Below are 25983 nucleotides of genomic sequence, written 5' to 3'. Positions count from 1 at the left end.
TGAGTTCCAGGTTTCTGACCACTTGTTTGTTCTGTGGAGTGGGCCAAATAAAGGTAATAAGTCTTCCAAAGCCACTATCGCGCTTTGGCTAAAGGAGGCCATTGCATCGACTTACATCTGTAAGGGTCGGCCCGTACCAGAAGGCTTACGGTCTGAGGCTACTTCTTGGGCGGAGAGTCAATCGGTCTCTCCGCAGGAAATATGTAGGGTAGCTACTTGGAAATCCCTGCATATGTTTGCTCGTCATTACCATCTGGATGTACAGAATCCAATTTTTGGCTCCTTCGGGCGGCATGTTCTTCGAGCGGGACTGTCTCGGTCCCACCCTGTTTAGGGAAGCTTTGGTACATCCCACGGTCTGGACTGATCTGGGTACATACAGGGAAAGAAAAATTGGTTCTTACCTCCTAATTTTCGTTCCTGTAGTACCACGGATGACCTTACTTTACATCTCCCAGGGAAGAAGAAGGATTATTCATCCTCAGTTATCTCTACCCTTTTGAGGGCTGAAAGCATTCTAATTCTTTGACTTGCATCAGAGTCTGGAGAATCTTTGAATAGATCTGTAGGGGCCAGTTGTTGTCACCATGGTGCTCTAATGTTCTTAGCATTTTGGTCTTCCTTCATCAGGGGCTGGACAAAGGGCTAGCCTTGGGATCCTTTAAGATTCAGGTTGCAGCCCTATCGTGTTACAGGGAGAAAATTTGCAGGGTGTCTATAGCAGCTTATTTGAATGATTTTTTATTTATTTTTTTTAGAAGTCAAGAAGCTGCATCCTCTGCTTTGGCCTTTAGTTTCTCAGTAGGATCTCAATCTGGTCCTTGAGGCCCTTGTTGTCCCCCTTTTTTGAACCTCTGAAGCAGATCTCCTTATGAAATCTTACTGTCAAGGCAGTTTTCTTGGTGGCTATTTGCTCGGCATGGCACAGCAGGTTTTCAAGATCCAAGCCTGGTCTTGTAGGAATCATTTTCTGATTATTGGCTCCGATTTTGTGTCCTTTTGGCCAGTGCCATTCTTGCTCAAGGAGTGTCAGAGCAAAAAAAGGTCTTTGCGGTTTTTGGACATGTATCATGCTCTCCTCCAGTATCTTGAGGTTTTAATTCATTCAGGAGGTCTGATTGATTGTTCGTGCTATTTGAGGGCCATAGAAGGGTGAAGCAGCCTCCAAGGGCATGATTTCTCAGTGGATTAGGGACACCATTGCTTCCACATATTTCCTTAAGGGGAATAGAGCTCCAGATTTAATTCGGGGTCATGCAATAAAGACACAGTCATCATCCTGGGTGGAGGTGGTAACAGTTGTGCTAGAAGACATCGGTAAAGTGGCTACTTGGTCATCTTTACATTGTCTTTCCAGACATTTTCAATTAAACATCTCTGCTAAAGGGAATGCCACCTTCTGAGCTGGTGTTCTCAAAGCAGCCCTAACTTCCACCCTAATTAGTGGGGCTTTGGTACTTCCCACCTGTTGGGCCTGGACTGGTATAGCAGGATAAAATGAAAGGAGACATTTTTACCTGTTAATTTTCTTTACAGGAGTCCTACTACACCAGTCCAGGACTCTGCCGGGAAGTCGGGGATGTGTGGCATGTATAGGTCATGTATATGTGTTGTTTATATATCTCAAAGGCATTTCAGCACAAATTCGATATGGTATATAGTTTCCTGTCCTGTTTCCATCTGTTATTTATGGTACTCCTGAACAGGCTGACAAAATCACAAGGATTTCTTGTTTCTTAAATTGAGAATTTTGTTATGAACGTTCTCTCTTATGTGTTTATTGTAGTTGTTTCACTGTTTTGCCATACAGATAGTGGATTCTTCCTGTGCTGCACATAGTGTGTGATGTGATGTCACTGGAGAAATCCGTGTGCTCTGCCTCCATCTGCTGGTAGGGGAAGACAGTCCACCTGTTGGGATTGGACCAGAGTAACAGGACTCCTGGAAAGAAAATTAACAGGTAAAAACTTCTCCTAATATATCTATGTGTACATGTATACAACTTTAATCACGCATTTCATGAAGTATTGGTAGAAATGAAAAATGCTGGCACAGATCAGTCTTTTTTTATTTTTCTATTTGTTGTATACTACATCATCTTTTTTTTTTTTTTTTTCTCCAGCAAGTTCCTCTAGGGCTTTTGGACTGCCAGTTAAATTGGATGGGCCTCCATTGTGGGGTTCTGGTGCTTTGAGCCTTCATTCATACCTACCCTGGGGAATCTCCTCATTTTTAATCCTCAGTCCCCCTTCCATCTAACCCAGCCATGATAGAGACACTCCTTGGCCAGGGTTCCTTATGGAGCTCAGTATGCAAACATCGTGAACCTGACCATTAAGTAGCACTACTGTGTGGTGGCTGACTTTCCCTTTCTTCTGGGAGCTGTGATCACTGTTGTATCAATATATTTTAACTTGTCGCAGGTACACAAATCCAAACTCTGTCTGAAGTTCCTATGCAAATTGTTCAGTCTCACTTGCAAGGCCATACTCCATTAGAGGTACAATGGATTGTTGCCATGAATGCTGCCCTTAAAGAGAAGACCCATCAGCTTTGGTGAAAATGGGTACACTTCCATTACTTTCTTTTTAATAATTTCCTAGGAACTTATGTTCTTACTACTAGCTGCACATCACACAATGACTTTTGTAGCACTTGGCCTTTTAATTATATCTGGTATAACTCTCATGCTTAGGGATCCCCATCAATAGACTTTCTATGATATTGTATGGGATCTTTTTCTGTTCTGAGGTGTTATCAGTCTGATTAGCTTACACATGTACTGATCAGAATCTGCAAGACAAATAATTGTGCTTTCATGCTGATTATAATTCATGTACTTCTAACACACGTTTGCATACTCATAGTGCCCTTGTCTATACTAGACAAGTTTGTCTTTATGCTTTCAATGTTTGCATGTCTTTAGTTTAGTGGAGATGGAATTTGCATAGTAACTTGTTGAGACAGAGTTTGGGCCTGTGTACGTGTGACTGCGAGAGACAAATTACAAAGTGGAGAATTCACCTCCATGTTAACTATGTCCAGTCTTGACAGGTTCACAAATGCAACCTACATACTTCTGAGCATCAGCCACATGAGGCAGCTGCAGTACTCAGCCTGAATTGAATGGGAAATAGGATACAGGGGAAAAATAACCAGAGTCCCAGAATAGGGGAAGTAGCTATTGTCTCAAATTTTATTTACTATGAATCATCTCCCGTGTCCAAAGGAAACCTGAATTGTTTCCTTCAGTTATACCCCCTGTTAAATGTAAACCGATCCGATATGGTTATTTACTATGAAGGTCGGTATAAAAAACTGTTAAATAAAAATAAATAAAAGGCCTTACCACTTCAAGCTCTGGTTAGGCACTATTCTAGTGCTACATATAGCCATTACTGACAAAGCTGTTTTTGTCATTAGTTCATTGAAATCTGGTGACTTTATTAAGGAGATGCTGGAAGCGGAGAAGCAGGCAGTGTTCATGGAACTATCATCTGCACCTCTGTCCCCAAGTCTCCATACCTCTTCCTTAGTATCTAGTATGGACAGAATCCTTCAGGAAATAAATATAAATAAAATAAGGGGGGGCGGGGGAATGGTTTAGAGTAACCATGTTTGACTCCTCTTGTATAGAAAGAAAATAGATTTGGTTTGTTATAAGGGTCCAGTGAATATGGATTTCAAAAACTAAATATGTGCAAATATATTCTTATTTTGACAGGCCTCAAAGAAGAAAGTTTACATGTTATACAACCTCCAGCCAGACCGGTCAGTGACTGGGGGAGCCTGGTATAGTGACCAAGATTTTGAATCGGAATTTGTAGAGGTGCTAAACCAGCAGTGTTTTAAGTTTTTGCAGACAAAGGTCAGTGGCTGCTGTAGAGAACCCAGTTGTCTTTTCTACAAAAAGATAAATCATTTGCACAAAAGAAATAGTGGGGCTGGCCTGGTAGCTCCATGTCAGAGGCACACCCTGCGATGTCAGAGATCATGATTTGATTTGCAGATCCAGCTACTGCTCCTTAGGCTGTCATGGAGGCAGTGTCTGCAGACCCCTGAGATGGTAGGGGGATGGAGAGTCCTGCCTTTGCATAACAGTAATGCCTAGACCTGGGATGATGGTTCCAGGCTCTAGAAGAGAGTTGTGGTTTGTGGACCCTGGTGGCTGGATTAGACAGGAGAGGATTAACAAGGCGATGTGTGAATGTTGCATTGAATTTATTATGTTTCTGGTTTGAATTTGTTTTACTTTCTTGTTTTCACTATTTTATTGATGATTATGTGTTGTACACAGCTTTATAGACTTATTGGGAGGTGCAATCTATAAATAAGAAAATACATATCTAGTGACACTGCCTTTTTATGCTTCTTTTTACATCACTGTTTGTAATACTCCTAATTTCTTCCCCATGGAAGCCACCATGTAGCCTATATATTTATGTATGTGATAATTCACCCCCAGAGGTGGCAGCAAGTTGGGGTGTAAATTGTTTAGTACATTCAGGCCGATTCTGTAAAGACCGTGGGAGAACAGGCACTCCGTGTTGAGCACCCACTCCCCCAATGCGTGCGCAGCCACCTCTCCTTGGCGTGTGATCCTATATTTAAATGAGGAATGGCGCTAAAAGGAGGTGCTAAGGACAATTACGCGCCACTAACACCTCCTTGGCCCAGGAGAGGTGGCTCTGTCAGCGAGTTCAGGAAACCGTTGCTCAATTTTACGACCGTTGGTTCTCCAAACCACTGAGAGCGATTAGTTAGGAAAACGGTCGCCAGTAAAATTGAGCGTCCGTTCTCCTAACCGGAGCAGTTGGCACTTTTTTTTTTTTTTCACATTTTTGGTTTCTCCGACTTAATATCGCTAGGATATTTAATTCAGAGGGTGTACATAAAAGCAGTATTTTCTGTTTTTCTGTACACTTTTCCGGGGTGCTCATAGTGTGGATTTAGCAGCACATTGTACCTTTTGAATCCTGGGTGACTAACTAATAGCCTTATCAACATGCATTTGCATGTGATGAGTGCTATTGGTTTTCAGGGGGTTTGGCCGTGAGTTTTTGAGGCACTAAACCCCTTACAGTATAAGAGGTAATAGACGCCTCTCAAACACGCGGCCAAACCCGTGTTAAACAGTGCGCACGGTGGAGCGCACTTTTCAGAATCAGCCTGATTGTGATTTTATTGGCACGTAAGTGCAAATGGTTGTCATATAAACAAGTTTGATGGGCCAGCCTCACTTTCGGGCCATGGCACTGCTGCACAGGGGATTTGGGATCATGTTTCCCATCTGCCAATGCTGGTTGGCTGTGGTAGTTCAGGCCTGGAGAGGGAGGGAAGACAGCTGCTGCTGCTTTTATAATAGCCGCTGCCAGCCATTGAGCAGTACTGAGGGTGCATGTGGAAGGAAACACACCTTCTATCCTCAGGCCACACACCTTCTATCCTCAGGCCAGGAAATTCAAAGAATTTCCTTGAGCTACCCAGACGTGGTGTGTGTGTGTGTTGGGATATGGCAGTAGAGAATGCCTTGGGTGAAAAATGTGTTTGTGGGGAGAGGAAAACAGTAGTCTTATAATATCAATATATTTATGCATATATATTAAAATTAACTGTCTCACACAATAATAATATAAAACTGGAAACAGATAGCCGTCTTCATATAGTTCTTCTTTCTTCCTGGTTCTGATCACATCACCCATGTCTCCATCAGCATTTTATTTGTCTGAGGGATCCTGCACTTGCCTGTAATTAGTGTCTATAAATGAGTTATCCATAGGACTGTTTAAGTCTGCATTCTCCTCTTTTTCCCTTGTATTTGTACAGGCAGATGCCGCACGAGACAGTAAGCAGAACCCTATGATACAGAGGAATAGTTCATTTGCATCGTCGCATGAGGTGTGGAAATTCATCTGTGAGCTGGGCATCAGCAAGGTGAGGCAGCTACTGATATTAACTAGGCCTCCTCTCAACAGAGGGGCTCAGATTGGAAGAACCTCTTCTGCTGGAAGAAACTTTTGCTTTCTAAGAATATTTATCAGAGCCCTGTAAGAAGTATCAAGCCTGGCTAAGACCTCTCTTTCCTGGTTGTCACATCATAGTTAAGGATTGGAGGAACGGGAGGAAAATAAAATAACGTCCTGGTTTTATATGTGGAACACTTGGGCCTCTTTGTGCTTCTGTTTTGACTTGTTTCCATTCCATCGCCAGGAGCCATCAAATGCGAGCCTTGGCCTCTAGGCATTTTGTCCTTCACATGCCTGCAGTTAAAAAAAAAAAAAAAAAACCTGAATGTTTCACTGTTAATGTATTTTTCTTTTTTTCACACCTAAACTGTGCTACACACGCTAGGTAGAATTGTCGATGGACGATATTGAAACCATTCTCAACACATTAATTTACGATGGGAAAGTGGAAATGACCATCATTGCTGCTAAAGAAGGGACGGTGGGTAGCGTAGATGGGCAGATGAAACTATACCGAGCCGTCAATCCCATTATCCATCCTGCAGGAATCATGCGAACACCATGTGGCCTCTGTCCAGTGAGTAAACTATGACTAACCTTTAAAAATAACATAGAACATCTTTTAAACATGGGAGTTAGGCATCCCGATAGAAAGGATCCAGTGAAAGCATACATAGCCCATTTGTCTATAAGTAAAGAACAGATTGAGTTAAAAGATTCCAAATTATCCCTGTCAATGCTAAGAAAGTTGCATATACAAATGAAAAATGTACCTTGAAATGTCTGTTTGCTAATGCCAGAAGTCTAAAAAGTAAGATGGGAGAGTTAGAATGTATAGCACTGAATGAAGAGGTGGATGGAGGATAACCAGTGGGACAGTGTTATACCAGGGTATGAATTATATTGCAATGATAAGGTGGATTAATTTGGTGGGGGGAGGACAGGGGGAGTGCTTTATATTAGAATGGCATAGATTCCAACAGGATAAGGATCCTGCAGGAGACTAAATGAACAGTAGAATCTTTGAGTGGAAATTCATGTGTGATGGGCTTATAGCGGTCCACCTGGCCAAAAAGAACAGATGGATAATGAAATACTAATGGAAATTAAGGAAGCTAACAAATTTGGCAACACAGTAATAATGGTAGTTTCCTAGTGTGTAGCCAGATGGACTCAGGACCAGTGGGTTATGTGCTCTTCTGCTAGCAGATAGGAGACGGAGTCAGATTTCAAAGCTGACGTCACCCTAGATATACCCCTGCAGTGACCTCAGCTCCTCAGTATTTTTCCATCTCCCTAGCAGATGAGGACACTATTCTCTCGCTAGCACATTGCTAGCGGGATCAAAAAAAAAATATATATCTTTTACCTTTAAAGAAGAATTGGCTCCGCTCTCCTGCGGTGATACCTAAGGGTCCCTCCTCCAGTCGAGAATTCCTGAGGTGATTCCGATCCCTCAGAGGTGCCTTGGTCCGGTAGCCGGTTCCCGGCATGGACTTAGCCGCTGAAGCGGCTGAAAGGCAGCAGGTGCAAGTCGAGCACGGTGGTGAAGGCCAAAGCCCTCTCCCCCGGCAGCTGGAGACAGTCTCTGCACTCAGGCGGTAAGCGCTGAGAACCAGGTAAGTTTTTTTTAATTCTTAAAGCCAGAGAACAAGAGGGACTCCGGTGAGTCTTCTCTGGTCTCCTTCTCGATGAGCCGTACCAATCCCAGCGAGGTAACAAGGGGAGGCTCCGAACGAGTTGAGCAGCCCCCGATGGGCTAGGCCCCGTTTTCGGCTTAGTGAGGCAGCCATGTGGTGACCCCCAGAGACACCATTTTGCTCGCGGTGGGCTCCGACGCCATCAGTACTCGCGGGGCAGGCTGGACGGTCAGAGCGCCCAACTTGTGCGTCGGTATAGATACTCGCACAATCGCGCACACAGCCTCGCTCATTTATTTATTTTATTTATTTAAAACCTTTTCTATACCGTCACTAAGTTAGGTACCATCATAACGGTTCACAATAAGGCACAAATATTAATATTGGAAAAGATTATGAATTCTATCATTATACATGTGCCAAGACTTTACGGTAAAAAAGTAGTAATAAAAAAACAAACTCATAATTGGATGTGTTATGCTATGTCCGTTTATTTTGAGTGGGAATAAAAGAGAAACTGTCATCTTATTCTAGATATTTGAGATTAATGATTAAAATAGAAAATGTACCCGTGTTGATTTGTGTAGTGTGTTTAGGGTGTGCTGCCAATCGCTTTTCTTTTTCCCCAGTGTTCTACTCTCCTTTCTCTTTGTTGTATGCCTGTTTGAATAACCATGTTTTTAAATGTTTTCTGAAGGTTTTGATGTCTCTTTGTAAGTGGATCTCGACGGGCATGGAGTTCCATAGCATAGGACCTGCTAAGGAGAGCGCTCTTTCCCTTACTTGGGTTAGTTTGGCTGTTTTGATTGAGGGGATGGACAGTAAGGCTTTATTAGCTGATCTCAGGTTTCTGTTAGGGACGTGTACATGGAGGGCTGTATTCAGCCAATCAGCATTTTCATTATGTATTAGCTTATGTATTGTACAAAGGGTTTTATACTGTATTCTTTCCTCAATGGGTAGTCAGTGTAATTCCATCAGGGTTTCCGTGATGTGGTCTCTTTTACTTTTACCAGTCAGAATTCTGGCGGCCGTGTTCTGCATTATTTGGAGTGGTCTAATTGTTGTGTATGGTAAACCAAGTAGGAGGGCATTACAGTAATCCGTGCTTGCGAAAACAAGAGCTTGTAACACTGAACGGAAGTTACTTGTTGTCAGTAGAGGTTTTAGTCTTCTGAGGGTCATGAGTTTGGCGTATCCTTCCCTTACTTTTAATGATATGTGTTGTTTTAGGTTCAGTTCTGTGTCAATTATTACTCCGAGGTTTCTCACTTTCTCAGTTTAATTTTTTGGTTGTTTTTGAGTGTGATAGGGTTTTGGATGATTTCAACGTTTTTGCGTTCCAAGAGTAGGAATTCTGTTTTCTCTATGTTAATCACTAGTTCCATCTCGTTCAGTAATTGTTTGATGATATCCAGATACATATTAGCTATGTTCAGGGTCTTTTTGATTGTATCATCAATGGGTAAGATTATTTGGATATCATCAGCGTTAATGTAGTGTGAGATGTTTAGACCAGCTAGAAGGTGACAAAGTGGTAGTAGGTATATGTTGAATAGGGTGGCCGATAAAGCTGATCCCTGTGGGACTCCAGTTTGAAGTTTTATTTTATTTGACATTACCTCTTTTATCTGTACTTTGTAGTATCTGTTGTCTAGGTATGATTGGAACTATTTGATTGTTTTATTACCTAAGCCTATTTCTTCTAATCTATTTAGTAGGATGTTATGATTTACAGTATCAAATGCTGCTGATAGGTCAAGCATCATTAGGATGTACCGCTTCCCGCTGTCAAAGCCTCTCATGATGTTATCTGTTAGGGCCAGCAGTAGCGTTTCAGTACTGTAGTTTTTGCGAAAGCCATGTTGTGATGGATATAGGATATTGTTGTTCTCTAAATGTTCAGTGAGCTGTTTTTGTATGGATTTTTCTATTAATTTTGCGATTAGTGGTAAGTTTGATACTGGCCTATAATTGTTCAGAATGTTTAGATCACTGGTTTTTTTTTCTTTAAAATTGGTTTTACAATTGCCCCTTTTAGTGAGTCTGGCAAGTTTGCTTCTGTCAAGGATAGATTGATAATCTTTGTTAGTGTCGGGGATACAGTGTTGACTATTTTTTTTATTTCTATGGTTGGTATAGTGTCAACGGCATGTGGGGCGGGTTAATTCTTTTTAGTATGGTTTCGACTTCTAGTTCCGAAATCTCATTGAATTCTGACCATTGAATAATATCTCGTTTTTGCATTTTAATGATTTGTTTGGTTGTGTTGGGAATCTTGTTTTTTAGGTTCATAATTTTCTCATTGAAGAAAGTGGCTATTTCATTACATTTATTTTCTGATACGTTTTGAGGAGTATCCGTTTTATCATTGATGAGATTATTTACAATGCTGAATAGTGTTCTTGGGTTGTTTGCAAATTTTTCTATTTTAGTACTGTAATATATTTTTGCGTTGAGTATAGTTTGTTTATAGTAGGCTAGATGTTTTCTATATTTAGTTAGGTTCTCTTGTGTTTTGGTTTTTCTCCATTCTCTTTCTTTTTTTCTCAGATTTCTTTTGGTTTCCTTTATCTTTTCATTATGCCATTGTTTAGATGCTTTGGGTTCTTTTATTTTAATGTTTTTTATTGGGTTTATCTCATCTGCTAGATCCTTGGTGGTTTGTATCCATGATATGATTGCGGAGTGGCAGTTGGTGTAATCCATATCAGTTAGTTTTACTTCTAATTTGTCTTTCAGTGTTTCTGTGTTAAAAGGTGGGCGATATTTGAATTCATCTATTTCTCTTTTTGTTGTCGCGCATATTTCCTGTGCGATTATACACAGAGGCAATGGCATCGGTGGCAAAGAAGCTCAGAAGGCACTCCCTTTGCACAGCCTGCCACATCAGAGCTGCACAGCCTGAATTGGAGTCCTATCTGTGTCAACACTGCGAGGAAGCCAGGGAGGACCATCCAAGCCTGGTCCTTCACAGTCTGAGGATGGGTCGGGAACTACCTCATCAGACAGCACCCCGGAGCTAAGCAATTCCAAAATAGCGTCTTCTCCACGAGAGGGCAGTTCAGTGGCCCCTACTCCAACTCCTCCTGGAGCTAATATGGATCCAGGAGCCTTCTCCTGGTTGGAATTTTTCCTGGGACTGCAAGCCTTCGTTCAGCCACAGGCAGCCCTAGCCATGACCTGGGTGGAATCCCAGCTGGGAGCACCTGACCCTCCCAGCCCTGCTCGGGTACCTCGAGATATGCCCCACCTTACCAAGAATGTCCCTAACAGGGATTCAGACACCACAGATGATGATGGTGGCTCACTGGAGGAAGGGGAAATCCCTCCAGTCCTGGAACTATACAGAACCATGCTTCGCTTCTTCCATAAAGACTAATTGCTAGCCCTTGTCTCCCAGACTCTGCGGATTCCAGGCACAAGACCCTATGGCGGAACCAAAGAAGAACCCCATCTTGGTGTCCCTCCATAAAGCCTCATGCTATTTCCCAATGGCTGGAAGCTATCCAGGAACTAATTGACCTAGAATGGGATGCCCCGGCGGTGAACTTTAAAGGAGGGTCGGGCCTTGGAAGCCTTGTACCTACTGGAACCAGCGACCAAGGAACACCTGTGGTTTTTTTTCCGAAAGTGGACGCCATGGTCTGCGCCGTCTCAAAGCGAACAACCATTCCCATTGAGGGAGGGTCAGCATTGAAGGATACTCAAGATAGACAATTAGAATCCATCCTTAAGCAAGCCTTTGACGCAACAGCTATGACACTGCAGATTGCTTCCTGCTACACGCTGGTGGCACGCTCCTGCTTGCTCCTCTCGAGAGAGGCAGATGATTCCGGAATGTATGCCAGAGAAGCGATTGAACCTCCGCAGCCTTCCTGACGGACACAAGCTCAGACCTGGTGCGTACCTCAGCCAGAGGAGTAGCCTCAGTAGTGGCGGCCAGAAGGCAGTTATGATTGCGGAACTGGTCTGCAGACGCGACTTCTAAGGCGAATTGCACAAGAATGCCCTTTAAGGGATCTCTCCTATTCAGAAGCGAATTAGAGAAGTTAGCCAGCAAGTGGGGCGACTCTCCTTCTGCCAACGATGGGTCAAGATCACGTCAGACAAATGGGTATTAAACATCGTATGAGAAGGCTACTCTCTGCAATTTCACAGCATCCCTCGGGACAAACTTATAATGTCACCCTGCCACTCCCGCCTCAAGAGACTGGCAGTGAAATCCACACTGAGAAAAAACTACTCAGTCTGAAGGCTATAATTTCGGTATCTACACCCCAGCAAAATACAGGGCGCTACTCTTATCTATTTTATTGTGCCCAAGAAAGAGGGGTCATTCCGACCCATCCTGGACCTCAAAAACATCAACCATCTGCGGATTCTACAATTCCTCATGGAAACTATCCGCTCAATAATAATGGCAGTGCAACCAGGAGAGTTCCTAACCTCCCTGGATCTCTCCGAGGCCTACCTTCACATCCCAGTCCATCAAGACCACCAACGTTTTCTACGTTTTGCGGTACTGGGCCATCATTACCAGTTCCAGGCACTACCCTTCGGCCTGGCAACTGCCCCCAGAACATTCTCCAAAATTATTGTAGTCGTGGCAGCAACACTGAGGAAAGAAGGGATCTTGGTACAACCTTACTTGGATGACTGGCTGATCTGGGCGAAGTCTTCGGAAGAGAGCCTTCAGGTGACCAGCAGAGTCAATCTCCTGCAGGAACTCGGTTGGGTTGTGAACACAGTCAAGAGCAGTCTGCAGCCCTCTCAGTCCTTAGAGTACCTGGGGGCCCGTTTCGACACCAAACAGAACAAGGTTTTCCTCCCTTCCCCGCGAAGGAGAAAACTGATGGACAAGTATGCCAATTTGAGGACCACTATACGCCCCAAAGTATGGGACTACCTTCAGGTCCTCAGGCTCATGGCATCAACTCTAGAAGTAGTACCGTGGGCAAGGGCTCACATGCGGCTACTCCAACGCTCCTTACTATCACGCTGGAACCCACTGTCCCAAGACTACTCGATTCGCCTCCACCTACCAGCGAAGGTATGTTCTCAGCTTCAGTGGTGGCTACAAGAAAGTCACCTAAGCAGAAGTGTAAGCATATCCCCACTGAACTGGATCATGCTCACCACAGCGCAAGCCTTCGAGGGTGGGGAGCCCACTGTCAGGAACTGACGACCCAGGGACAATGGAACAAGGAAGAGGTGAAATAGAACATAAAAGCTCGAGCAGTCAGACTAGCATGCCTGCGGTTCAGCTACAGTCTCCAAGGGCAAGCGATTCGAGTGATGCCAGACAACGCCAACAACGGTTGCCTACATCAACCGGCAGGGAGGAACCAGGAGCCAGCAGGTGTCTCTGGAGATAGACCCCCCTCATGGCATGGGTGGAGATAAACCTACAAGGGATCTAGGCCTCCCACATCGCAGGGAAAGACAATGTCTCAGCAGACTTCCTTAGCAGAGAAAGCCTAGATCCGGGGGAATGGGCGCTGTCAAATAGAGGCCTCCCAACCATGGACCTACTGGCCACCTCTCTCAATGCCCAAGTCCCCAGGTTCTTCAGCCGCAGACGAGATCTGCACTCCCAAGGGATCGACGCCCTTGCCCAGACCTGGCCAGAGGAGGACTTTACTGTACATCTCCCGCCCCCCCCCCCCCCCCCCCAATGGCCGCTACTGGGCAGGATCATCCGCAAGATAGAACACCACAGGGGACTAGTCCTACTAGTGGCCCCAGATTGGCCAAAGACGCCCATGGTATGCAGACATGCAAAGACTCCTTGCAGGGAGCCCTCTGTGCCTACCCTCCACACAGGGACCTCCTCCAGCAGGGCCCGATCCTTCAAGAAGATCTGTCTCGATTCTCTCTTACAGTATGGCCCTTGAGAGGACTCGCCTAAAGAAACACGGTTACTCAAAGGGCATGATCACCACCCTGCTCCATGTGCGGAAGTTCTCAACGTCTCTGGCATACATAAGGATCTGGAGGATATTTGATGCCTGATGCGAGCATCGCGGGGTGCCCCCATGAACAGCCAAGATTCCCATGATTCTGGAATTCCTACCCTCAAGGTTCAGGTAGCAGCCCTCTCCTGCTTCAGAACCGAAGTGAACGGAATCAGTCTGTCAGCTCATCCAGACTTGGCCCGTTTCTTAAAAGGGGTTAAACAACTCCGTCCACCCCTAAAGTGTCCGGTCCCCTTATGGAACCTCAATCTGGTATTGGACTTTCTAGCGGGGTCTTCCTTCAGACCGATGCGCAGTCTGTCACTATGCCTCTTAACATTGAAGACAGTATTCCTGGTGGTAATATGTTCAGCCCGTCAACTCTCACATCAGGACATGCTAAGGAGGTAAAGTTTCTAGGTGAAATAAATGACTGCTTCAGGGAGCAGCTGGACCTAGAACTGATGAGAGGGAAAGCTATTTTAGACCTGATTCCTAGTGGAATGCAGTATATGGTGGTGGGGCCACTTGACAAGTGATCATAATGTGAACAAATTTGAGTTAATGACTGGAGGGAGGACATTAAGTAAACCTACTGTTCTAGCATTTAACTTTCAAAAGGGAGACTTTGATAAAATGAGGAAAATAATTAGAAAAAAAAACTAAAAAGTGCAGCTACATAGGTAGAGAGTTTACATCAGGCATGGACACTGTTTTTTTAAAAATACCATCTTACATCTGGTCTGGACTTCTATTCCATGCATTAGGAAAGGAGGAAGGCCAAATTATTGCTGGCATGGTTAACAGGTAAGGCAAAAGTGGTGATTTTAGCCAAAAAAACTTCTTTTAAAAATTAGGTTCCAGCTGAAGAAAACAGAGAAAAGCATAAGCATTGGCAAGTTAGATGTAAAATATTGAGAAGACAGACATAAAGAGAATTTGAGAAGAAGCTTGTCATAGAGGCAAAACTAATCATAAAACCCTTTTTAAATATATCCGCAGCAGGAAGTTTGTAAGGGAGTTGGTTGGACCGTTAGATGATTGAGGGGGTTAAAGGGATGCTTAAAGAGTAAATACATTTTTTGCTTCTGTGTTTATTGAAGAGCATGTTGGAGAGATACCTGTGCCAGAAAAGGTATTTAGTGGTGAAGATTTGGAAGAACTGAAACATCATGGCGACCCTGGATGATGTAATAGGGCAGATTGATAAAATAAGAGTAACAAATTGCCTGGACCAAATGGTTTGCACCCCAGAGTTCTGAAATAAGTCAAAAATGAAATTGCAGATCTATTACTAGTAACTTGTAACCTATCATTAAAATCATGTATTCTACCTAAAGATTAGAGGGTGGCCAATGTGATGCCAATCTTTAAAAAGGGCTCCAGGGGTGATCTTGGAAACTATGGAGTGTTGAGCCTGACTTTGGTGCTGGGAAAAATCATAGAAACTATTCTAAAGAATAAAATCACAGAACATATGGAAAGGTATGATCTAATTGGACACAGCCAGCATGTATTTACTCAAGGCAAGTCTTGCTTCATCATTCTGCTACACTTTTTTGAAGGGGTTAATAATGGTGATCCAATGGATATAGTGTATTTAGATATTCAGAAGGCATTTAACAAACTCGGCCATAAAAGACTCCTAAGATAGGTCATGGGATAGGAGGCAGTGTCATATTATGGATTGCAAACTGATTAAAAAATAGAAAATAGAGTAGGAATAAATGGTCAGTTTTCTCAGTGGGAGTGCCTCAGAGAACTGTACCGGGACCAGTATGTTTTAATATATTTATAAATGATCTGGAAAAGGGAATGACAAGTGAGATGACCAATTTGCAGATGACAAATTATTACAAATAGTGAAATCACAAGTGGATTATGAGAAATTGAAGGATGACATGCGAGACTAGGAGATTGTGCATACAAATGGCAGATGAAATTTAATGTGGACAAATGCAAAATGATGCACATAGGGAAAAGTAATCCACACTATAGTTATGATGTTAGGTTCCATATTAGGATTTATAATCCAGGAAAAGTATCTGGGTATTGTTATGGACAATACTTTGAAATCCACTGTATGTTGACTGTCAAAAACATAATATTAGGAATTATCAGGAAAGAAATGGAGAATAAAATGGAGAATGTCATAATACCTTTCTATTGCTCCTTGGTGAGGCTGCAACTGGAGTGCTGTGTGCAGTTCTGTCACCACATCTCAAAAAAAGATATAACTGAACTGGAAAAAGTACAGAGAAGGGCGACCAAAATCATAAAGGGGATAGAGGGGGGTATAATAGAGATCTATAAAATCATGAGTGGAATAGAATGGGTAAATGTGAATTTGTTCGTTATTCTTTCAACAACAAAAACTAGGAGAAACACTATGAAGTTAGTAAGTGGCACATTTTAAATTTGAAAAAAATACTTTTTCATTCAATGCACACTTAAGTTCTGGAATTCATTGCTGGAGGAACTGGTAAAGGCAGCTAGTGTAGCTGAATTTAAAAAAAAAAAAGGGCAAGTTCCTGGAAGGGAAGTTAGCAGCATGGGATCTATCTACTGTTTGGGATCCTACCAGGTACTTGTGACCTGGATGGCCACTGTTGTAAACAGGATACTGGGCTTGATGGACCCTTGTTTTGACCCGGTATGGTAATTCTTATGATTTTATGACTCATAGTAACATCAAAATTAGTTAGTGTGTGTGGTGAAATGGGAGCTGGATATGTCGGGGTTATGCAGCCTTTCACCTCCTGTCGCTGGTTTAAATCGGGCTCAGGTCAGTTACTAATGGGAAATGAGGTGCTGGTCTAAGTTCAGTTCTCAGTGGACAGGTGTCCATGTTGCTGAAATCTCCATTTCAATTTTGTGCTAAGGGCCTGATACACTTAACCTTTTACTCTTTGAGACAGAATGGCAGAAAAGCCTTGGTGAATGAGGCCCTAAGTGGTGCATTATTGGGAGTCTAGACAGAGAAGCCAAAGATTGGATGGGAATGGAGACTGAATTACCCTGTCAGCCACAGAGCTAGTAGACCCTTTTGCACAAAGGTGAGCCACCTTGGCAGGGCACCATGGAACCACCTTCTGTGTGGAAAGAAAGGACTTCAGTTTTAGAATTTTTCATCAGTTCTACATTCACTACAGAAATTGTTTTTATCAGGATAGAAATTTTTGTTAAAGATGCAGCAAGCTTCCCAGTTGTTCTCTAGACTCTGGGCCATGTTGCAGACTATTAAAAAGAATTGGATATGGTTATATACTGATGTGTTCACTGCATGTACATTTTTGACAATGGCATTATCAAAGAAATTGCACATGTCCAAACATTGGAATTTCCAGCTATTGGAGATTACTTTGACTATTTTTCTGTCATGGAATAATAATTATGAATCTGTCCTCCAGAAATTTGTCCAAACCTTTTTTAAACTCCACTACACTACTAGCCTTAACCACATTCTCCAGCAACAAATTCCAGATGACAGAGGAAAACAAGTGCAGGATCTCCAGTGACTCGATGTACCTAGATTCATGTGTTTAGGAGTAGCTGAGTAAGGAGTATTCCAAAACTTTAACACACCAATATCTCTACCAGGATGGAATAGAACTCCAGAAGAAATAAGGGAGAATCATATAAAAATTTTACTAGTACTGCTGCTTTAAACAGTGTCAACAAAATCAGATTTTCATGACAATAAAGCAAAGCAGCTAAGGGCAAGGGTGACTGTGAAACAGGTACAGAGTAAAAGAGTGTATGTAATGATGTTTAGCCAAGGTAGCCCAAGTATACTAATAATAAACTTGGGCCACTCCATCTCTTACTTCTGGCAGTGAGCAACGTGGAATGGACTTTCCTATTAGGATCTGCCAGGTACTTTCAAGTGAATTGAACTGGCCACCATCATCGATAAGATGCTATGCTCGAGGATCTTAAGTCTGACCCAATATGGCATCTCTTATGTTCTTGTAACTCTCTCTTTTTTGCCCTGACCAGGTAAATCATTTTAACTCAGTACCACAGCTGTGCGGATCCATCCATCCCAGAGCTGGCTGCAGTATACTTTTGAAGTAGTAAATTTTCTCCGAGGACAAGCAGGATGGCAGTCTTTATGCATGGGTGACATTATCGGATGGACCCTGGCACAGAACTTTGATCTCAAAGATTCTAGAATTTTTAAACAACCTTACGGAGCATGTGCAACTGTAGTTATCACCTGTCCCCTAGACAGAGTCCCTCAGTCTCTTTCTTTCCGTGGAGCCGTGTGGTTATGGGAACCAAATGTGTCACAATATTCAGCTTTGCTCTCTCCTCACAATTTTTGTAAAGTGATTTTTCTAGAGTTGCAGCTGTTTTTTCTTTTTCTTTGTTAACTTTATTTTCCCTTTTTTCTTTTTCCCTCTTTTCCACTGTCTGCCAGCCGCATGGCAAGTCTTAGTCGCTGTGCAGCCTGGCAGAGTCTAATTCTATCCCTTAAAAAAAAACTGCACCTGCAATTTACTTTCTGTACCCTCTCATTGCTCTGACTGTTTTTGTACCTTTGTCGTGTGATGGCAGGACTGGCAGAATGCAGTCCATGGGTTCTGGTTCTCAAAGGAGGTGGCCGATAAAATAAAAGCTAAAAGAACAGCGTTTAAGAAATATAAAGGATGCCAAAGGGAGGATGACAAGGAAGAATATCTGGTGGAATTGAGGGAGACGAACAAAGTAATCAAGACAGCAAAAAGTCAAGCGGAAGAAAGGATTGCCAAAGAGGTAAAGCGAGGTGACAAAACATTTTGCAGATACATCAGAGAAAGGAGAAAAATCCAAAGTGGTATAGTGAAATTGAAAGGTGAAAAGGATCAATGTGTGGAGAGAGACAAAGAAATGGCAGAAATATTAAACTGATACTTCAGTTCGGTGTTCACTAAAGAGGACTCTGGAGATGGGACCGTTGCTAGTTAACAAGAAACTGGAGGGGAGTGGAGTAGATGAAACTCTGTTTTCAGAAGAGAATGTATGGGAAGAGCTAGGAAAACTGAAAGTGGACAAAGCCATGGGGCCTGATGAGGTTCATCCTAGGATACTGAGGGAGCTCAGAGATGTGCTGGTGGGTCCGCTGCGAGACCTATTCAATAGATCCCTAGAAACGGGAGTGATTTGAGAAGAGCGATGGGGCTCCTGCTTCAGAAGAGTGGGAGCAGAAAGGAGGCTGGAAACTGCAGGCCGGTTAGCCTCACCTCGGTGGTGGGAAAAATAATGGAGCTGCTGCTGAAAGAAAGAATAGTGAACTATCTACAGTCAGAAGAATTGCTGGACCAGAGGCAGAATGGATTCACCAGGGGAAGGTCCTGTCAGACAAATCTGATTGACTTTTTTGATTGGGTGACTAGGGAATTGGATTGAGGAAGAGCGCTCAATGTCATCTACTTGGATTTCAGGAAAGCTTTTGATTCAGTCCCGCACAGGAGGCTTGTGAATAAAATGAGAAGCTTAAGAGTGAGTGCCAAGGTGATGGCCTGGATTGCAAACTGGTTGACAGACAGAAAACAATGTGTGATGGCAAATGGAACTTACTCTGAAGAGAGAGCGGTGTTAAGCAGAGTGCCGCAAGGATCGGTGTAGGGACCGATCCTGTTCAATATCTTTGTGAGTGACATTGGAGACAGGATAGAAGGTAAGGTTTGTCTTTTTGCGGATGGTACTAAGATCTGCAACAGAGTGGACATGCCGGAAGGAGTGGAGAGAATGAGACTGGATTTAAGGAAGCTGAAGAGTGGTCGAAGATATGGCAGCTGAGATTCAATGCCAAGAAGGGCAGAGTCATGCATATGGGGTGTGGAAATCCGAAAGAACTGTATTTGATGGGGGGTGAAGGGCTGATGTACATGGAGCAGGAGAGAGACCTTGGGGTGATAGTGTCCTTCGATCTGAAGTCGGCGAAACAATGTGACAAGGCAATAGCTAAAGCCAGAAGAATGCTGGGCTGTTTAGAGAGAAGAATACTAGTAAGAGAAAGGAAGTGATGATCCCCTTGTACAGGGCCTTGGTGAGGCCTCACCTGGAGTACTGTCTTCATTTCTGGAGACCGTATCTCCAAAGGGACAGAGACAGGATGGAGGCGATCCAGAGAAGGGTGACCAAAAAGGTGGATGGTCTTCATAAAATGACTTTTAAGGAGAGATTGAAGAACCTAAATATGTATACCCTGGAGAAGAGGAGGAGCAGGGGTGATATGAGACAGACTTTTAGATACTTGAAAGGTTTTCATGATCCATGGTCAACAAAAAACCTTTTCCATTGGAAAAAAATCAGTAGAACTAGGGATCATGATTTGAAACTCCAGGGAGGAAGACTCAGAACCAATGTCAGGAAGTATTTCTTCACGGAGAGGGTGGTGGATGCCTGTAATGCCCTTCCAGAGGAAGTGGTGTAGACTAAAACTGTGAAGGATTTCAAAGGGGCATGGGATAAACACTGTGGATCCATAAAGGCTAGAGGATGGGAATGAAGAGAAGAGCCAGAGGGTTGGCTTGCTGGAATGGTGGCTACTATCTGGTGATTTCTACCCTTACTCAATAAGCCTTCACATGGTTAATGTAACTCCAACATTGCTCTCTGCTTCAAGGTCAGGGGGAAATGTGGAAAAGAGGATTGCATTCAGACAACAACCAACAAGGACTGAACTACCCAGTCTGGGTAAACAAGTGTGGGGGTAGCTTGCTTATTGCAGCAGTTACTACCCTAAACCAATTAAGCCTGATACTTCACTTTGAATGCATGTACAGCGTTGCTCTCTGCTTCAATAGCAGGGAGGAATGTAGAAAAGAGGATTTACATTCAGACAACATCCAACAAGGCATTGATCTGTGCAGTCTGGGTAAACAAGCATCGGGGTAACTTTCTTGAGGCAGCGGTTACTACCCTTAACCATTAAGCCTTATGCTCACCTTTGATGCAACTCCAACATTACTCTCTGTATCAATGGCAGGGGGGTGGCAGGAAATTTGAATCAAGCAGTTACCAACAAAGTCCCTGAGCCTGGTGGTTGGTGAAACAGATAAGTATGGGAAAATAAGTGTGGGAGCTTGCTGGGCAGACTGGATGGGCCGATTTTTCTTTTTCTGCCGTCATTTCTATGTCTGTTTATGGGTGATCTGTGTAGGCCGCTGAGCCTGGAGACTCGCCCGAGCTCTTCCCGGGCAGAAGTTCCATGTCATTTCATTGATCAATTAGCATCAATGGAGGTTCAGACAGTGAAGCAATCAAGGACCACACTGTTCCTATAGTGGGGAAGAGCTCATCTTCCCCAAATTCAAAGGAACTAGTCTCCATGAACAGGAGCCCTGGACAAAGCAGCCTACCCTCCTTGTGAAAAGGAAAGCAGGAGCCTGAGCAAGCAGTATTGCTGCTTGCACCTTTGGTGCCTTGCCCAGTATCGGTTGCCCAGGCACACCCATGCCAATGCACTGATAGTCTGACATATTGATGACAGAACTGCGTCGGGGACCAGGATTGCCATTGAGCACCATGGTCACCCTTGATGCCATCAAGGTGCCGGGGCACCATCGATGCCATTGAGGTGCATGACCACTCTCAATACAGTAAGAGCCATCTACCGTGGATGCCATCAAACACCGTGCATGCTGTTGTGCATGCTGGCTGGGCACTGTAGACGCATCAATTGCCATAGGCTCTCTATGCACCAGCGGAACGGCATGAACCTTAGCATCATCAAGCGCCATGGGCGGCAGTGTAGTGGCACCAACCTCTAGTGTCACGGTCAGCACTGCATTGGAGACCAGGACTGCCATGGTCACCCTCAATGCCATTGAGGTGCGTGACCGCCCTTGATGCCATCGAGGCCAGTGGGCATGTTTGCTAGCAATGCCATTCGTTGCTGCTCTCAACAATGACTAGCACCATCGAGGCACTGGGATCGCCATTGAGCATCCTGGTCGCCCTTGAGGCCATCAATCGCCGGGGCTCCTAGAGCCCTCAAGTGCCACTGAAGTCCTCGAGCGACTGAGACTTCGGGTCTTGGGCGACCTTAGTGCTTCTGAGTGCTGGGGTTGCCATCGACCCAAGGCACCCTGGAGCGCCAAAGGCATCCAGTATGACCGATGCCCTTGAGGCTTCTTTGCGGTGTCCAGACAGGACACTGAGGGGAATCGGAGTATCTCATCACTGGCCTACGGCTATCGAGCACTATGGAAGCCAATGATCTCATGGCGAACACAACAGTTTGTGCGCCACGGCAACTGAACTGACCTTCGATTGCATTCCTGGTCGAACCCTTATGGGAGTGGTTACCAGGAGGATAGTGTCGGGACTCTTCCCCCTCCTCAGAAGAGGAGTATTTCTTTCAACCCCTCCCATGTTAGGAATCCCCTTTGTGGAAAAACTCCTGGTGCTCTGACCCTTGCAAGTCTGTCGCCAATCTGGAGCCTCTATATTCTTTTGAATCTGTGCATCTCCTTGTAGGCCAAGACCAGCGGAAGTTGGGGGACAGCAGCGGTGGTCACTGGACTGTTTTTGCTGTGGTTCCTCAGTTGATTACCGTGCCTGGCTTACCCTGTCTGAGGGTAGCTGCAGGTGACAGATTTGGTCGCTTATGAACCTTAGCGGATAGTGACTATACACCAATTCCTATTGCTTTCCTGTCCCTTCAGGAAGGGGAGGCGACCCTTATGGGTCCTCCTGAACCTGGACACCTGGTTGTCCACCCCTACAATGAGTGGCCCTTGTTCTCTGTTTCCTGAAGAAGGGATTTTAGTGCTTCTGACTGGCAGCCACTCTCTGTTCCCTGTGGGATCCGAGATTAGGTCAGACGATAGTGCTGTTCTTGGGTTGTCCTAAGGCACAGCAGGATTATTTAATCAGTTTGTAAACCGCTTAGATCCACCACAAATTGTATAGGCGGTATATAAGAATTTTAAAATAAATATTTTGCGAACCAGTTATTCCAGATTCAGTCTCCCGTCGTACTCTGGGTCTCCTCTTCGGGGTAGCTCCTTGGTGAAGATAAGGGGTTTCTCCCATCCAGCAGTCACATTGGATACCTGCTGAGCTCAATATGCAATTTTTGTGAATGACTACTCTTGCCAGTCATTCTCGCCTGCGGAACCCTACCTCCCTGAGAAGGGTTCTAGTCCATTTAATTGGCAAGTATACCTTTCAACCTCTTGCCATATCCATGGCTGAGGGAGTTGGGGGACGAGGGATGCCACAACAGTGGTGCTACTCTTTTGTTGGGGTGGTTTGCAAGCTGTTCTTCCCCATTTTAGGAATAACCCTGTCTGTGGACAGAAGAGTCCTGGCTCATGCAACAGTTCCATTTTCTGGACCGTATGCTTCCTTAGGGGGGAAGTATATGTAATCATGGCTGAGATATCCATACCTAGGCCAGATTGGTGGGCAGTCAGTTCCAAGATCACACTGACCCTGCCCTGGTGCCCTTGGGTTTCCAGGCTGGTGAAGAAATCCTGTTCTGCAGGGGTTTGCACTTACAGCTTCCCTGCTTTCTGTCTCTTGTGGAATGTTTTGGGATTTCTTCCCTGGGGGTTTGCTCTCAGTTTCCGCTATTCCAAGCAAGCTGAGAGGTCTGGGGGGGGAACTCCCTACTGGATTTAGCAATAAGTTATTTGATTGGGGTTCAGATATACAGCCTAGCAGCTTTTTCTTAGCCCAGCAGCCCAGCGGTCTGCTTCCTTGTGTTCTTCACTCCTCCTGACTTTGTTTGGATGTTGGGGGGAGGGGAAGAAAAGCTAGGGCATTCGTGGTATATCTTAGTGTATACCTACAGGGAATGCTGTACCACCTGTTTTTCACAAAGTTTTGGCCTGTACTACTTTTAGCTTTTCATACTTTACTGGGTTGTCCAAAGTGCCTTCCTGCTCAGCTAAGCTATCCTGTAGACAGGATGGCTAGGCCTACCCTTGACAGGGTGCAGTGTGGTGAGCTTTAAGCCTAGTTTAACTCTGTGCTTGATGATTTGGGCTAACAATCCCATTTCAGGGGTTGCCTTTCATCCCGTCACTCTTAACATTGTCCTGCGTGGTCAGCTATGTCTGGTACTTTGACAGGTATTGTCTGCCACAAACCCTGCTGCTGTTGCTAATTCTTCTTCCAAGCATTGTTTTGTTTTGTTTTTTTCTGTTCATTGTGCTGATCAGCCAAACATGGGACACACTTCTGCAAAGACATTCTGTCCTTTAGATGCCATGGAACTGCAGTTTCATTCTGTGGAGGCTTTCTGGCACCTCTTGGTTTTTCAGTTGTCTTGTGACACTGAAGGAAACTGCAGTCTTCGTACAAAAGTTCTTGTTTGCTTCTCTAGGCCTTTTCCTGTTTCCAGGAGGTTCAGACCTACTGTTTTCAGGGTTTGCTGATCTGAAACCCTGCTTGTAATTTTTTCCATGTTGCAGAGTATGTTTCTTACTAGCATTCGCATCACTCCCCTGCCTTAGGTGCTTCTGCTACACATTGGGGTTTTGTGTTTGTCTATTCTATGGTTTTCTCTTTGTATAACTCAACTCTTTTCCCGTCTAGACCCCTTTGTGGGTTGGCTGCCTCACAGGCAAAAGGGAGAGGGGTGGTGCTTTCAGCACTCTGCAGTTTCCTACTTTGTTCTGCTTGGGCAGCCCACAGCTTGGGAATCACCCATGTGTGAGCTCTGCTGTCCTGCTTGTCCTCGGAGAAAGAGTTGCTTACCGGTAACAGGTGTTCTCCAAGGACAGCAGGTTGTCAGTCCTCATGAAACCCACCCATCTCCCCTGGGAGTTGGTTTCTCTCCATGTATTAGCTATATCATGGACTGAGGGGACTCTGCCTCAGGGGTAGGGTGATAACTTCAGCTGTACATGCTCAGTAGGGCATGTTTAAAAGTTCTAGAATCTTTGAGTTCAAAAGTTACATGCCAGGCTTCATCTGGTGATGTCACCCATGTGTAAGGACTGACATCCTGCTGTCCTTGGAGCACATGTTACAGGTAATCAACTCTGCTTTCCATTTGTATGACAGACTCATTACTGCATTTCCAATATTAAGTGTTCAGTTATGTGACACCAGGTTTTGTTTATTTTGTGATGCATTTTCTTTTTAGGTTTTTGATGACTGCCATGAAGGTGGTGAAATTTCTCCATCAAACTGTATTTATATGACAGAGTGGCTGGAATTTTAATGGTGAAATGAGAACTGGCGAAGCATTGTCTACACTTTGCACTCTGCGTCACTGAAGCATTTTGCTTTTTTAATTCAAGAATAAAGGTGATCGTTCTTGATGCATAAGACATTGGTGGCCACCTTCCTGATCTGGTAGATGAGACTGGATTTCTGGGAGAGCAAATATTTATTTTTATTACATGCAAGAAGCAGGCTTTCTTTTGTTTTACCTTAGTGCTGACAGAGGATCAAGGATGGACCTGGAGGCGTTTGCCAGTGAAAAGGACGCTTCATGTCTACATTTCTGCTCAGAATATAAAGTTAACCACCAATCACTAGGATTCATAAGCTTTTATTTTCCAAACATGATATACAAGCTGGAATAGTCAGTAGGAAAGATGACCTGGAACTTCTGCATGCAGAGTGAATCTTTTGTCGTCATCTTCAAACCTTGATAAAAATAAACATGGTCTTTTCTGTAGATATTTAATACTCAGGATGTTCTTTGGTAAGATGTAATAGATCCCTTGATCATTCTCATGAAAAAAAGTTAGGCTTGAGCATTCAAAGTTAAATGGGTTAAATTATCCCTGAGATGCAAGATGGCAGCTTAGACCCAGAATCCAATATTCTCAGCGGATATAGTGCTGTATATGTACTGAATATTAAGTGAAACTTGCATGGGCTCTTTAACATTTTCCATAGTAGATCTAGCCTCTCTCTCAAACCAAACAAAAGGACCAGTAAACAAGATTATGTGCCACAACCCAACTTTTACTAATTGGTTTTCATGGCTTTTTCTAAGAGTCTATATGAGGTCTTGTATATGATTTTTAAGTTAAAAAAAAAATAAATTTTAAAGTAATTCATAATCTTCAAACTCGAGCAGAGGCCAGGAAGACCATACAAAGTAGGTATTGCCTCAATTTCAGACATTTGAAACAGGTTTTCTTTGCACTTAAAAATGTTTGTCAAAAGATTTTGTATATTTTTAATAGTATTGTTCTGCCATGTTGAAAAATTTAAGTGTGCAGAAGGGAAGAGGAGCATGTCAGATTTTTTTTTTTTTTAAGCACTAGAGAATTATTATAGGATCCTTGTCATGGAGATATCAATCGAGACATAATAAGTGCAGATTATTTTCAGAAAACTACTAGCACGGCGACAAAAGCGATCGAACAGCTGTGAATTTCGTGCAGTTAGGCGTGACAGACTTGAGTTATACAAAGAGAAAACCATAGAATAGACAAACACAACAGCACATGAAAGCAA

The 25983-nt window shown here is 43.8% G+C and overlaps 1 protein-coding gene across 1 annotated transcript in view; it reads left to right on the top strand.

Moving 5' to 3' along the window:
- The window catches only part of POLR3F (RNA polymerase III subunit F), an 80708-nt gene extending 55514 nt beyond the window's left edge, over window positions 1–25194 (top strand). Inside the window, exons 6-9 of the mRNA XM_029594466.1 lie at window positions 3725–3868; window positions 5827–5934; window positions 6352–6543; window positions 24653–25194. Of these exons, the coding sequence (XP_029450326.1) occupies window positions 3725–3868; window positions 5827–5934; window positions 6352–6543; window positions 24653–24730 (522 nt within the window). The 3' untranslated portion in view covers window positions 24731–25194. The remainder of the gene's footprint in view (window positions 1–3724; window positions 3869–5826; window positions 5935–6351; window positions 6544–24652) is intronic.
- Window positions 25195–25983: the final 789 nt, after the last annotated feature.

This window comes from Rhinatrema bivittatum, chromosome 3 (genome assembly GCF_901001135.1).
Source record: "Rhinatrema bivittatum chromosome 3, aRhiBiv1.1, whole genome shotgun sequence".
Lineage (NCBI taxonomy): Eukaryota > Metazoa > Chordata > Amphibia > Gymnophiona > Rhinatrematidae > Rhinatrema > Rhinatrema bivittatum.
This window is presented reverse-complemented; position numbering and strand designations above follow the sequence as displayed.